This window comes from Rattus norvegicus, chromosome 3 (genome assembly GCF_021556685.1).
Source record: "Rattus norvegicus strain SHRSP/BbbUtx chromosome 3, alternate assembly SHRSP_T2T, whole genome shotgun sequence".
In the NCBI taxonomy this organism is placed as follows: domain Eukaryota; kingdom Metazoa; phylum Chordata; class Mammalia; order Rodentia; family Muridae; genus Rattus; species Rattus norvegicus.
The window spans coordinates 68,700,617-68,714,239 of NC_141536.1; the positions used below are offsets into that span (position 1 = coordinate 68,700,617).

Consider the following 13,623-nt stretch of genomic DNA (forward strand, 5'->3'; position numbering starts at 1 on the left):
GGGGTTGTTTAACTGGTTTATCTGTTCCTGATTTAACTTCGATACCTGGTATCTGTCTAGGAAATTGTCCATTTCCTGAAGATTTTCAAATTTTGTTGAATATAGGTTTTTATAGTAAGATCTGATGATTTTTTGAATTTCCTCTGAATCTGTAGTTATGTCTCCCTTTTCATTTCTGATTTTGTTAATTTGGACGCACTCTCTGTGTCCTCTCGTTAGTCTGGCTAAGGGTTTATCTATCTTGTTGATTTTCTCAAAGAACCAACTTTTGGTTCTGTTGATTCTTTCTATGGTCAAGAAAGAAATTTTTTTTAAAAAAGAAAAGAAAATGGTATCCAGATATCAGAGAGTACTGACCACGTGGGAATAACCAAATTTTCTACGTTTGTAATATCAAAATAATAATTTCTACACTGGGTGGCATCCCGTTGTCTCATTAGCATTAATGTTGACTTATTGTCTGGTAGGCTTGAATTTCCTGAGAGACTTAGAAAGTAGTCACCCTGGAAAGTGATAAATGAAATTCTAGAACATCAAAACTAGTTTGAAGTCATTTGGTTTTATTCTTTAATGTTGTGGGTTGAACCTAGTGTCTCGTGTAGGGTAAGCAAGCAGGTGACAATCCCAGGACAATATTAGAAAAAAAAACATTTTCTGAGAAGGTTTTATTAGAAATTAAGCAAAGTAATAATAATTCCAAATACATTTACATACTGTCCATGAATGAATTCAAGGGGAGGGGTCACAGTTCCTTACATTACACGATGCTAACTGGTAAAAATGCTACAGTATTGCCTGCAGAGAGCTCACGGCGACTCATGTACCTGGCTGGCACACTTCACAGGGGAGCTGGCTGAAGGAACAGTTCTGTCTATTGAAGTCTAGTCAGTTACCCAAGATAACATCTTATACGTGCAGACATTGGGCAGCGTCTAGACTCGAAGGTGTTTTCCACTGCGTATACTCACAGAAATGTAGTATTGTATTTTTGCTCATTTAAGTTTTCAGTACTTTTTTCTAATTCCTTTATTTGAATCTTTTTGAGGGTTTTGCTTGGAAACACCACAGGAAAATTCTGTGCTGGCACCCAGAATGAGACGAGATTATGTCTCTGGGTTTCTTGTATATATAAGGAGAAGAGCAATGTTGATTGCTTCAATTCAATGCAGAAAAAAAGATGAAGAGAAACAAAACTACAACCAAGATGTAAACTGTGAGGCGTGTGGCTCTTTGGGCTTGATGAGTCCTCTGGCTTTACCCCTGGCTACACATCTCTGACACATGCATGTACAGCTGCCCACGGATGCGCGCACACAAATGGAGACATACTTGCCCCAAATTTAGCACCAAGATCTATTTGAATGAGTGATCTATTAATGAATGAGTAAACCAATACAAAATGCAGTACATGTCTCCTAGTTATTTTCAATCGATAAATGCTAGTCAATCGGTGGAGCAAAAGAAAAATGTTAAAGACTAGAATAATGATTTTTTCAAAGATATAATTCTGAATCCATGTGTCCCTGTAAACATATTCTATGTTCTGCGTATATATTTGTGCTGCTATAAAGTGTCATTCCAGTATTTTTCCAACTTTACCACTTTTGAGTTTTGCAAGTTTGAATCCACTGATATCCCTCCTTCCAAGGACTCAAGAAACCATATTGGTGATAAAAATTCAAAGTATAAAAACATTACTAAAAGAAAGTAGATTATTGCTGTGTTGATTGGATATAAAAATGAAGTCAACTTACTCACCTAATTATTACTTTAACTTGTATACATTAACTTTTATCAACTAGATGCATGTTGGAAGTAAAACAGTCATAACTAATGAAATGAAAATGTAGGGTGAATGCTTACCATATTAAGAAGCAAGAGAAACAGAAAACATAGTGTACACTTTTTATCCATCATTAGAGTCCAACTGAAGTGTGCGATATGTTCAAGCTATAATAAAAATGAAAGAAATAAAGTTCAATAATCATGAAATTGACATATCCTTCAAAAGAAAATATCTGTTATAACCTTATACGAATTCTAAAAATTTGTTTAGTAGTCAAATGTGTTACGAATATTGACAACATCATGACCTAAAGTATAATAGAGTTTAATGAAATACAATCTAGTTTAATTTGACTTACAAATAGAACATTTGACACATGTATTTTTTATGTAATTAGAAAGTAACTCGCTTTCTTTGCCTTTACTGAAATTAGAATACAATTATTTAACTCCAAACATAAATGGCTTGACATGACTGTCTTTTCGATTTTATTATATATATATACACATATATATAATTTATGTTTATTTCTTATAAGTACTTCTCTGTAACTTTCCGACTCCAACTTAAGGAAGGAAATTGTTCTCAGACAACATAAAAATGTCCTTTCAATTTTTCAATGTAGAAAATGTGATTAAACTTGTATTAATACTGATTATAGTGAACTGATTTCCATCCACCTAGGAGACCCATCTGCGAGGAACTATCCATGTTAAGTTAGTCCCTGGGTGTGAGTGTGAGGGATCATCTGATGGGGTTAGTTGATATGGGAAGACCTACATAACTGTAGACAGCAGCATTCTGTGGCCTGGGATCATGAACTAAATAAAAAAGACAAAGTAAGCTGAATAGGAGCAGCCATTGCAGTCTCCTTCTTGTAGACCCAGAGCGATCACATGGTTCAAATCCGTACTGTGTTGCTTTCTTTGACAGCACGGCCTAAACATTTAAACTTGAGCAAAGGTAAATCCTCCTCCTTACTTTTGTTTCCTGACAGGTATTTTGTTAAAACAGTAAGAAAAGTAATTAATACAGAAATTAATCAGGAAATGAAAAGATTCTCAAAGCCTTCTACATGATTGAAATAAGGGTTTGGGGAGAAACAATACTATGCATATGTTAATCTAATATTAGATCACGTTCTAAGCTGGTAAAAATGGCCTCTCAAACACCATCTGGCAACTAAATGCTAAAAAACAGACTCTGTGGGACTTACTTCCTAATATACCCTAACACACTAGTTTTATCCACCTGGGTTATCATGATATAACCACTGAATGCAATACACATTTGAATTAACATGTAGCGATGACTTTTCAAAGAAAACGAAAAAAATCTTCAGTATACACTTTCCATTGAACAATGAACTTGGATTGAATTCTGTTAGGAAACAAAGCATGGCTACTTTCAGAATAAAATTAGAAAGCCCTTTTCCACATGACCCCATGTTTTCTGGGTTTTTATGACATGCATTGAGGACACACACTCCACTGCCCGTAACATTGAATGTGCTCCACTGGTTGCCCACAGTGACTCACCTGGGTAGCGGCCGCAGCTGCTCTTGTCAATCATAAGCAATCGTCTGAATATTGTTTTCTCTTCTATCAATCAGTGACCGACAACCCTGGATTTGTTTTCTCTTTCTTTTTAAGATCTTAAGAAAAATATACCTGAAAATCAGGAAGGGCTCTATTAATCACACATCTTAAAAACTAGTGTGCTAGATTGAAAACTACCAACCAACTTTTCTGCAATTTAGTAATTAACAAGTTGCTGTTTTCGTTATTAATTACATTTCACCCCTGGAAAATCTAATTTCCAAATACTCACATGCACAATTGTCTCCAGACTCAAATCACATTTTCTCCTGAATCATGCTCAATATTGTCTTCGAGAATTTCTTAATTACAAGGGTCATGACCTAAAATATGGATCGATTTAAAATAATTTAATATGATGTTAACAAGACAAAATTATTTCCATAGGAAACTGAAGTTTTCTAAGTAATATCTCTACTGAGATTAGACATTCTTGAGCTATTCTAATTTTCAATGAGCTACAGAAATGATACTGAAAAAGATAGTCTTTAAAAACCTGATTTTTAGACTCTCTCTCTCTCACACACACACACATCACCAGGAAGGATACACGTTTATTTTATCTATCTCTGTATTTTATTTTTAAAAATACTGATATTTTTAAAATAATTTACTGTACATAGCACTTAATTTCACAACAATTTTTCGTAGTCCTGTTGAATTAGTAGCCTGTTTGCTGAGTAAGAGTTACTTCTTTTTGTACAAAGACATTTTATCAAGTACTGTGGTTTTTCATAATAATGGAACTGCCTGTGTGAATCAATTAGTACTTGATTATGTGATACAGCTGAGCTGATCTGTCCAGAAGTCAGAGCTACTCAAGGAAGAAGAAACATGAGTACAAATTTATGACTTAGCATTGGGCTAAAAAGGCTGGTTACTGATGAGATTAATTTTTTCAATCAATACATTGCATATTCATTGAACAGGTGTATTTTTTTATTTTTCTATTAATTAATTAACTTTATATCAAGATCAGAACTTCAGTTCCCTCCTCTTCTCCAAGTCCCCTCCCTCTCACCCTCATCCTTCTACACCCCTCTCCCTTTCTCCACAGAGGAGGGGAGACTTCCCATGCATATCAACCCGCCTTGGCATATAAAATCTATTTTATTTTCCCCTTCTTAGAGAGATTCAAGCATCCTCCCTTGGGCCTTACCTGCCACTTAGCCTCTTTGGGTCTGTGGACTATAGCATGGCTATCCTGTACTTTATGACTAATATCCACTTATAAATGAGTATATTTCATGTTTGTCTTTCTGGGTCTGAGTTCCATACTCAGAATAACCTTTTCTAGTTCCATCCATGCCTGAAAATTTCACAATGTCAATGTTCTTAATAGCTGAGCAGTACTCCTTGTGTAAATGTACAATTTTTTGTTTATAATGCATTTGAATATGTTAGTCACTGAATGAAACGTTTCAATATAAATTATAGAGAAAACACAGTTGGCCTTGACACTTTCAGATTTCCTATGAGTAAATAATCTTCAAAGTTGTTATATTTTCAAGGAAAACATTTCCAAGCCTAGTTGTACATGCTTTTAATCCCAGGATTCTGGAGGCAGAGGCAGGCAGATTTCTCTGAGCTCAAAGCCAACCTGGTAACATAGATAGTTTGAAGCCAAACAGGGCTGTATAGTGAGACCCTGTCTCAAAAAAAAAAATCAAAAATTTTGTCTTGAATATGAATTTACATGTGTTTATTGGTTTGTTAACATATTTTCCTTGGGTATCTATAACTTGAGTAGATTTTTCTGTATTCATATCTTTGTGTGGCTTTATAAGTGCTTTCAATCATTGTTCATTGAGTGTGGCTTTCTAATCTTGTCAGTGAAACTTCAATTATCATTCAGAATCAAAAAAATTAAGATAAAATTTAAAATAAACAGAAGGAAGTCATTTTCCAGGGTGAGGGGGATACATGCTTTGTATTACAGGAAGGCCAAGGCCCAGGTAGGTTTTTCTTATCATGGGTCTTGGTTAAGGACAGTAAAATTACAGCAGCGTAACATCCATCACAAAGTAGCTTGTTTCATCTGGAGCTGGGGACAGTACGGGGCACTCCACGTTTCCTGGAATTGTTACTGAGTTAATGATTCACTGGAGCCCTGGCAGTCTGACCTATGACCCGCTTCCAGCCTTACTGTATTGCTGTTATTACCTGATGTAAAAGCAGAGATGTCAATGTTTATGTATTGTATGTAATATGAGCTAACTATAGATACTGCACATACAATCACTTACATCTCAACACTTGGTGAGCATATCTTACTTTTACTTCATTAGTTCACCAGTGTCACATTATTAATTATGATTAATTTTGCATTTCATCATTCAAACAATGGAAAGACTCTTTTTCTGCTTAATATTTAAATGTAAGTAAGACTAGAAGTAAATAAATTATGAGTAAAAATTCTATTTGCAAACCTCTATCTTTGGTGGTTGCATAGCATCTGAAGTAATTAAGTATTAAAGAATCTTTTTCTAAAAAAAAAAAAAAAAAAAAAGCTGAAAGAAGGCCAGAAGCACGGCTGAGAAGGCAAAGGAGCTTTCCACCAAGCCAGAGGAACTGATGACCCCAAATGAACTGATGACCCACAGGAAAAAGGGCAAGAATAAACCACTGCCAATAGTCCTCCAGTCTCCATACATGTGCCATACACAAGCCTTCCCCCACCACATAAACACACATTAATAAATGAATATAAAACACTAAATAAAGGTTACAAAGCTAAATGAGAGGCTAGTGGTTTAAGGTTTTGCCTCTGATTGGCTACTCTTCATAAAAATAATAGCTCACAATTCTGTCTATTCATTCTCTGATACCTCTAGTCTGTCCTTTAGTATAGAATACAAATGTAGCAAATTCCTTTGGAACCCTTGCCAATTTTACCCCTACTTGTGTGCACACATACACACATGCATGGTATGCACGAGCAACTCTAGTCACCTCAACACAGATAAGTATATAGCAGGCTTCAAATGTCCGCTGTTATAAATTGTTTATAACTGAATTTGAATTGATTATCTGGAAGATCAGAAAAGGTTTAAAATAAATTCTATTTTAAAGCAAAGAATAATTTTTAGATGTTCTTTGCTCATTTGTTTATAATTTGTTCTCAAACCTCACACTAATTTATCTAGGATTATTGGAACATTGAATAATATAACTGAATTTTTTATTTATATAAATTTAAAATACTAGACTTGCAAAAAGTTCTCGGAGATAAAAGTTTAATTTTTTTTAACAATCTCTTGTTGTAGTGTATTCCTACTGTAAGTTCTCTAGTCTCCTCTCTTTTGCCTCTTCAAGGACAGAAACCTCATCTGAGTCATCGGTGCACTTTTCTGACTGGAAGCTCATAAATATTTACTGAATACATAAATGAATGAATGAATTAACCAAGAAAATATTTTAGAAAACAAAAGCTACTCTCAAGGATTCTTACCCTAAATGGGAATTATTATTTCTTATCTTAGAAGGCTTTCTTTTTTTTTTTTTCGTTTTCTTTTTTATTTTATTTTTTTTTATTATCTTGAGTATTTCTTATATACATTTCAAGTGTTATTCCCTTTCCCGGTTTCCGGACAGACATCACCCTCCCCCCTCCCCTTCCTTGTGGGTGTTCCCCTCCCAAACCTCCCCCCATTGCCACCCTCCCCGCATAGTCTAGTTCACTGGGGGTTCAGTCTTAGCAGGACCCAGGGCTTCCCCTTCCACTGGTGCTCTTACTAGGATATTCATTGCTACCTATGGGGACAGAGTCCAGGGTCAGTCCATGTATAGTCTTTAGGTAGTGGCTTAGTCCCTGGAAGCTCTGGTTGCTTGACATTGTTGTACTTTTGGGGTCTCGAGCACCTTCAAGCTCTTCCAGTTCTTTCTCTGATTCCTTCAACGGGGGACCTATTCTCAGTTCAGTGGTTTGCTGCTGGCATTCGCCCTTAGAAGGCTTTCTATTACGAGGTTATACCAGTGGTTCTCAACCTGTATATATCTGATATGAGGTCCTATCAGAAATCATTTACATTACAATTCACAACAGTAGCACGATTATATTTATGAAGAAGCAATGAAATAATTTTATAGTAAAAGTTTAGTAAAGGTTGGGGTCACCAAAACATGAGGAACATATGAAAGGGTTGCAACATTAGGAAGGCTGAGAACCGCTGACAATGAAATTCTGACGTTAGAATACTTATATGAGTGTCACTACTTTCTTACAAAATAAGATCATTAGTCTTCCAAACTGCAGATGCCAGGATGCTGAGCAAGCAATAGCCTACGAAGTCTGCAATGCATCTAGATGAAGCAAATTTAATACACTGGGAGCTATGTTTAAAAGATGACCAGCTCATAGTCATCTGAATGTATGTAAAAATATATATGAGTCAGAATATAAATAAATATTATTCTGTTTGGGAAACAGACTGGTTTAACAAAACAGTGCTTTGATGAATTACACACGAAGCGAGATCAAATTTCTTTCATTACGTCCTGGGGCTAAAGCCTTCAAGGCTAAGTGCTTCAAAATCATGTTTGGCGATTCCCCAAACACAACATTCTACCCAGCACTGCTCTCATTTTTGTTGTTATCTGCTACATTTCAAATTCGGAGCTCTAAAAACTCATCTTGGTGAGACTTATCTCAGTAGTTGCCAAGTCATCTTGGCCACTATAACCAAAGAAATAGTCCCAGAGCAAACGACTCCACCTGTAAAGCTTCCCCTCATCACTCCATCCCTTAGGGATCGGGAAAGCGTGCTCCTAGGGACAAGGTTGTGCTTTCCGCCCGAGTACCTCATTCCCAACCAGTGGAGCAAAGGGATCGCCCCAGTCTTAGCAAGTTTGTGTGGTAATCCTCCATCCCATAGCAGACACTTGCTCTCTCCACAAGACTCAACGGTATCCAGTCTACGGAGTGATTCAACGCATGGCTGTCACCTGCTCTTACAAGAGCTCGTCTGAGTTTCCCTGACAACGGCCACAAGCAATGACTGGGGGAATGGAGGGATCGCTCCTTTTGGATCTTTTAGTCACTCACAGGTGGACCATGGGTGGGTAAGTAGACAGCGCCATGGCAAATGTAACTGAAAATCAACCTAGATTGCGCCTCATGTTGGTAGATGGAGTTTTTAAGTTGATTCCCAGGGGAAGTACATTTACTTGTGTCCCTTTATTTGACATCCATCACTTCCTCTGACTGGCTCGTCCTGCAAGCATTTGTTTACATCTAACCCATTTAAATGCATGTTTTTATTAAAATGCATCCCATATTAATCAACTAGCGCTCTTAAGCAAGTGATCTTTCAGATCTTAAATTATTTACTGACAACTGAATGAGTCGTAGTGAAACAAAGTAGGCAGTTTTCTTTCATATTTGGGGAGAGAGCAAGTCAGGGAAGGGGGTTCAAAGTAAGCAGTCTGCTCCCAGAGTCCACAAGTGTCCTGTGGTTTGTCTGAAAGACATTTGTCAGATTTGAAGAAGCTACCATCTACTCTCAACTGAGACTGTAACCACAATGGCACTGGGAGTACTCACTCACATTTTCCCATTCTAGCTTGCAGTCTCAAGGATTGTTTATGAATGATTTCTTTTCCCTTCTCCAAGTTAAAAAGGCTGGAAAATTTGGTTCTCTTTCAAAGCAGTTTTCCTTAAGTACAAGTAGAACAAATACATTCCCGTTTCTAAATATTCTGTCCACTTGCCTCGCCAACCATCAAATTTTCAAGTAATTATTTCATCACAGAAAGAACTTTGAGAAACAAAAAGTACCTTCAAATGCAAATATGTATTAAAACCCAGCTGTCTAGGGTTGAAGAGATCGAGTAAGTAATAGAGAACTTGCCGAGCTTGTGCAAGACACTAGGTTTGACTCTCAGTGCTCAATAAAAAAATAAATAAAAACAGAAGTTACTTGAAACACAGCTGGCTAGCCAGTTGCTACATTATATAATGTACCCTTCTGATTTTAATTTTCAAACCTGCCATGTGTTTGCTTCTGAAAGAACCTTTTCCATCTCTATAAAGTTCATGAGTTTTGAAGAGGACCCTGCTCTTGGTTTATTGCAGGATAACTTTATATTTTGTTACATGTACATTTTGATACATATACATATCCTTAACACTATGTAGGCTAACTCATATGTATGTGCATATAGATAGAAAGATAGATAGATAGATAGATAGATAGATAGATAGATAGATAGATCAATATGATTTTTCAGGACATGAAAATGCAAATGTTTGCATGCTACCTGCAAGCTTGCTCAATTTTCTCAGTCTATTATTATTCACACATATGTGTGTATATATACTTTACATTTGTTTTGTTACAATAATTTGCTAATTTTGGTTGTGTTGCCTACTCCTAATATTGAAAGAGTTTGTACACTCTAAGAAAAAAAAATAGCCTTCGACTTCAATTCCTCTGCTTCTTAAATATCCTGAGTTATTTTAGGCCCAGAGCCATATTCTTTGTCTTTGTTTATTTCTCCAGTCACTACAGAGCTGGCCAACAGAAGCTTCGTTTCCCACACATATCTGGATGCTCTAATATCCTACACTAAGGCTTAGCAGAGATCAGTTATGTCTTAGCTAGCACATGCATTCCCTGCTTGTGGTGCATCAGACAAGCCAATTCTCCTCTGTCAACACGAGATAAACTTTCTCCTCCATCCTCCCTACAGGTTAGAATCCCTTTCTTACAGTCTTAAAAAACCTATTTTAGAGGGAAAATGCTAATATAAATGTCTCAAAGCATAATTATTTTTTCTTTTATCATCATTACTTTTTTGACAAAACTCAAATCTTTACCGTAAAATTATTATTATAATTTACCAATTTATTTTATGTACAATATAGTCATTGATAGAGAGACATGATAGTCTAAGGTTTTACTGTTATAACTGAACCTGGCCCAAGATAGCCTGTACGGGGTTAAGACAAATCAAATAGAAAAGTTAGTGGGATCTCAAAGACTTTAACAGCCTACTGTCATCGCTCTTGATTACCCTCCGGATATGATGTAAGACCCTACTGATGGAGACAGTACATGCCTGAGTGACACACAGAGACATCAATCTGCTACTGACATGGAAGTTTCACACCAACTGTCTAGCTCTCCTACCTCTGGGAATCACGCCAGCATACGAGAAATGATCAATCTTACCAGCTGTGAATCCTGTGAGCTACAAGAATACTGTCCTGGCAAAACACACCCACTAGTACAGTCTTAGCAAACTCAGGCCTGGTACAAACTGGGCTAAAATTTCGTGACTGTTTAGGAAATGATATAATACTATTATTCTGCTAAACGGACACAGAATACACTTTACCCCCTTCCCAAGTTCTTATCTTTATAACGATATATTATATCTCTCAGCCCTCATCAGGAGAACTCTTTCTGCAATGAATGACAATTATTATACAGACCCACAATTAGTCAACAAGCAAAGAATGAGAGACTGGAATACTCAACTTGAACGAACTATTTGCACCACAACCCTACTGTTATGCCTGAAGGGTTGTAAAGAAGTCACAGGCAGGGAAACTGAAGGGCCAGAAGAGGTGAATGACATCAGCAAACAGGGCAGGTCACCATGTGATCTCAGGGTAAGTGTGACAGTCCTCACGGGACCTCCACACTCTCAAGCTAACAGAATTCCAGCATGGAATAGGGAGAACCGGGCAAGCAGTCTCTCTCAGTAGCTCTTGGCAATTGACAGTTTCTGGAAGAAGAAAGGGTTTCTTTAAAGGTGTGACCCTGTTAGGTTGACCTCACTCGAGGGTTGGCCCCATAGTAGTATTTGAGAAACACCAACTGGACTCAATTGGGAGACAGGGAAGATGAGAGAGAAAGAGGGAGGAAGGGAAGAAAAAATTAAATGGGTAAGGAGATGGGGTGGATCTGAAAAGAGACTGAAGAAGAAAACTGAATATTCAAACGTATTGTATGGATCAAATCATTCATAATATTATTTTCCAAAGGAACACTTGCTATTCTTGCAGAGTTCCTAGGTTTGGTTTCCAGCACCCACAAACACCTGTTACTCCAGTCCCAGCATAGCTAATGCCCTCTAGCCTCCTTGGGCACCTGTATGCACATGAGAATCATAAACTCAGACAGACAGACAGACAGACAGACAGATAGACAGACAGACAGACAGAGTATAAATAAACAAATCATTTAAAAAAGAAATATATCCCTAAAATCTGAAAACAAATCTCCTGACAGTGGTTTTGTCTATTTGTTTTTTTAATGTCTTAGGAATATTCTCCTTGGGTCTCCAATCGCTAGTAGTGCAAGACTCTTAAGTTTGAATCTGACGATTAAAATGGAGCATTGGGACAGACAAGAGTGAGCCTAAGTAAACTGAAGCTCTAGCCAATTTTCGTATACAATATATTCAAACGGTCGTATCATAAAAAATACAGACCCAGCATTCCAACTTTAAAAAGAAGGTGGATGTGGAGCCTCCTAAGTTAACTCCAAGGTGCGCTGGAATAGCCTTAATGACACTGTGCTCGAACAGAAGCCAAAGAACTTCAGCGGCTGACTTGCTTATCTGAAGAGCATTCCAGGCAGGACAGCTGAATAGCTGTTGGAGAGATTCATTGTGATTGGGTCTGGGATTTCATTTTACACTCTGGAGTATTTACTCATGAGAATAGTTTTTCCATCGTGGGCATAATTAGCCATTTTCCGGTAATTTTAGCCACACTCTTTTTATTTGAAAAGGCAAGTGGCCAATATCAGCCTGATTAGTAAAAGGTGGGAGGGAGCTTTAAAAAAAAATGTAACTCTGTGCTTGATTGAACACTCTTTACAGCTGATGGGGAAAGAATTAATTGAAGTAAGATGTGACTGAACTCTGGTCAGGCAAGCCGAACTTCTGATTTAGGCTACGTGAGGCATAGGTTATATTGTCAGAGTTACACAGTCAGAATCCTTCCTTCTAGTAGAATTACCGGAACAGCACGTCTTTTCCACTGGAGCTACCCAACAGGCAGGGTACGGTATCAGAACATTTACCATATATAAAGTGCAGGTCCAAATAGAGACAGCCAGCTAAGCACTATGCATTGTAGAGAAGTCTGTGACATTATTGGAAACCTTGAATCTGGCATATTTAAAATCAGTTACGATTCTAAAATTCCTCATCAATGTGAATACAAAACTGAATTTTAAGTTTTGTTTTCTAAACATTTTTGAGGAATGTTGTTGTAGTAAAAATTTCACAGATTTTAGAATAAAAAAGCTTCAGTTTTCACTCTATGGTTGACTAGCATGAAATTCCTACAAAATGAGGTGAGTACATTTCTTTCCATTATATAATCAAGATATAGAAGGATTTTTTAAATCAAAGTAAAAGATTATCATTCCTTGCCTAGCATACTCTATGCCCTGGTAAAAATTCTTAGCTAACATTTTTCAATCCTATGGATCTATCAAGTGATTGTTAAAGGGTAGTATATGTTCTCAGATGATCCATACTTAAAGTGCGTCTGTGGACTATGTTAATATCCAACTCAAAAAGTAAAGCTGACTCTCCAAAGAAAGTATTTAAGGCCATTTTGTCACCATGACTAAGAAAATACTTTTTGCAAAGCTTCTGTAAGGCAAAGGACACTGTGGTTAGGACAAAACAGCAACCAACAGATTGGGAAAAGTTCTTTACCAATCCTACAACAGATAGAGGGCTTATATCCAAAATATACAAAGAACTCAAGAACTTAGACTGCAGGGAGATGAATAACCCTATTTAAAAATGGCGTTCAGAGCTAAACAAAGAATTCACAGCTGAGGAATGCCCAATGGCTGAGAAACACCTAAAGAAATGTTCAACATCTTTAGTCATAAGGGAAATGCAAATCAAAACAACCCTGAGATTTCTCCTCACACCAGTGAGAATGGCTAAGATCAAAAACTCAGGTGACAGCAAATGCTGGCGAGGATGTGGAGAAAGAGGAACACTCCTCCATTGTTGATGGGATTGCAGACTGGTAAAACCATTCTGGAAATCAGTCTGGAGGTTCCTCAGAAAATTGGACATTGAACTACCTGAGGACCCAGCTATACCTCTCTTGGGCATATACCCAAAAGATACCCCAACATATAACAAAGACACGTGCTCCACTATGTTCATAGCAGCCTTATTTATAATAGCCAGAAGCTGGAAAGAACTCAGATGCCCTTAAACAGAGGAATGGATACAGAAAATGTGGTACATCTACAC

At 37.0% G+C, this 13,623-nt stretch overlaps 1 protein-coding gene across 2 annotated transcripts in view; it reads right to left on the reverse strand.

The window, feature by feature from the left end:
• The window catches only part of Calcrl (calcitonin receptor like receptor), a 96,907-nt gene that overhangs the window by 47,998 nt on the left and 35,286 nt on the right, over positions 1–13,623 (reverse strand). For both annotated transcript variants that reach the window (XM_087648811.1, NM_012717.3), the window contains 3 exon segments: positions 3,617–3,707; positions 3,325–3,456; positions 1,864–1,950 (listed from right to left, as the gene is read on the reverse strand). In XM_087648811.1, the coding sequence (XP_087504937.1) occupies positions 1,864–1,917 (54 nt within the window). In that variant the 5' untranslated portion in view covers positions 1,918–1,950; positions 3,325–3,456; positions 3,617–3,707.